Source organism: Eufriesea mexicana, unplaced genomic scaffold, assembly GCF_001483705.2.
Source record: "Eufriesea mexicana isolate 0111107269 unplaced genomic scaffold, ASM148370v2 scaffold450, whole genome shotgun sequence".
Taxonomy (NCBI): domain Eukaryota; kingdom Metazoa; phylum Arthropoda; class Insecta; order Hymenoptera; family Apidae; genus Eufriesea; species Eufriesea mexicana.
Window position 1 is genome coordinate 22,907 of NW_016908595.1, and position 536 is coordinate 23,442.

The 536-nt window shown below is 33.8% G+C and overlaps 1 protein-coding gene across 1 annotated transcript in view; it reads left to right on the top strand.

Moving 5' to 3' along the window:
- Nucleotides 1-536, top strand: part of LOC108545439 (constitutive coactivator of PPAR-gamma-like protein 1) — a 9,682-nt gene that overhangs the window by 3,762 nt on the left and 5,384 nt on the right. The window contains exon 10 of the mRNA XM_017897058.1: nt 1-236. This exon is cut by the window's left edge and continues 9 nt beyond it. Within this exon, the coding sequence (XP_017752547.1) occupies nt 1-236 (236 nt within the window). The remainder of the gene's footprint in view (nt 237-536) is intronic.

Consider the following 536-nt stretch of genomic DNA (forward strand, 5'->3'; position numbering starts at 1 on the left):
CGCTCTTTTAGCTAATGATGCTTGTGGTGCACCTATCCCATGGTTAATGTGCTGCCCATGGTTATATTTTGATGGAAAATTATTTCATCACACGTTAGCTCGTGCTAGGATCGTGAAAAACTTACTACAACTCTGTGGTGGTCATATAGATCGTATCGTAAAAGTCGAACGGATGAAAAAAGCTATTTTAGAGGGTACCAACGTTATCTTTGCGCGGACACCGCCAGTTGGTCCAGGTATATTTTCTTCTAATCTTTTCAATTTCCATCATAACTTAGGGATAAAGCAGTTAACTTAAAAATAAGTACGTCGTATTCGAATTTTTAATGAATTGTTTTACTTTTTCCCCTTCCAATAACCTTAGCATACCATGTATATGTTTACTGGTATGTTTTCGGAATGGAAGGAAAAAAATACAGCTGCATTGCTTCGTGGATTAATATATCTCGACTTGATCTGCGAATCTCAAAGCTGTTACATATCCTTTTTTTTTTCTTTTTTTTTTTTTTTTTTTTTTTTTTTTTTTTTTTTTTTTT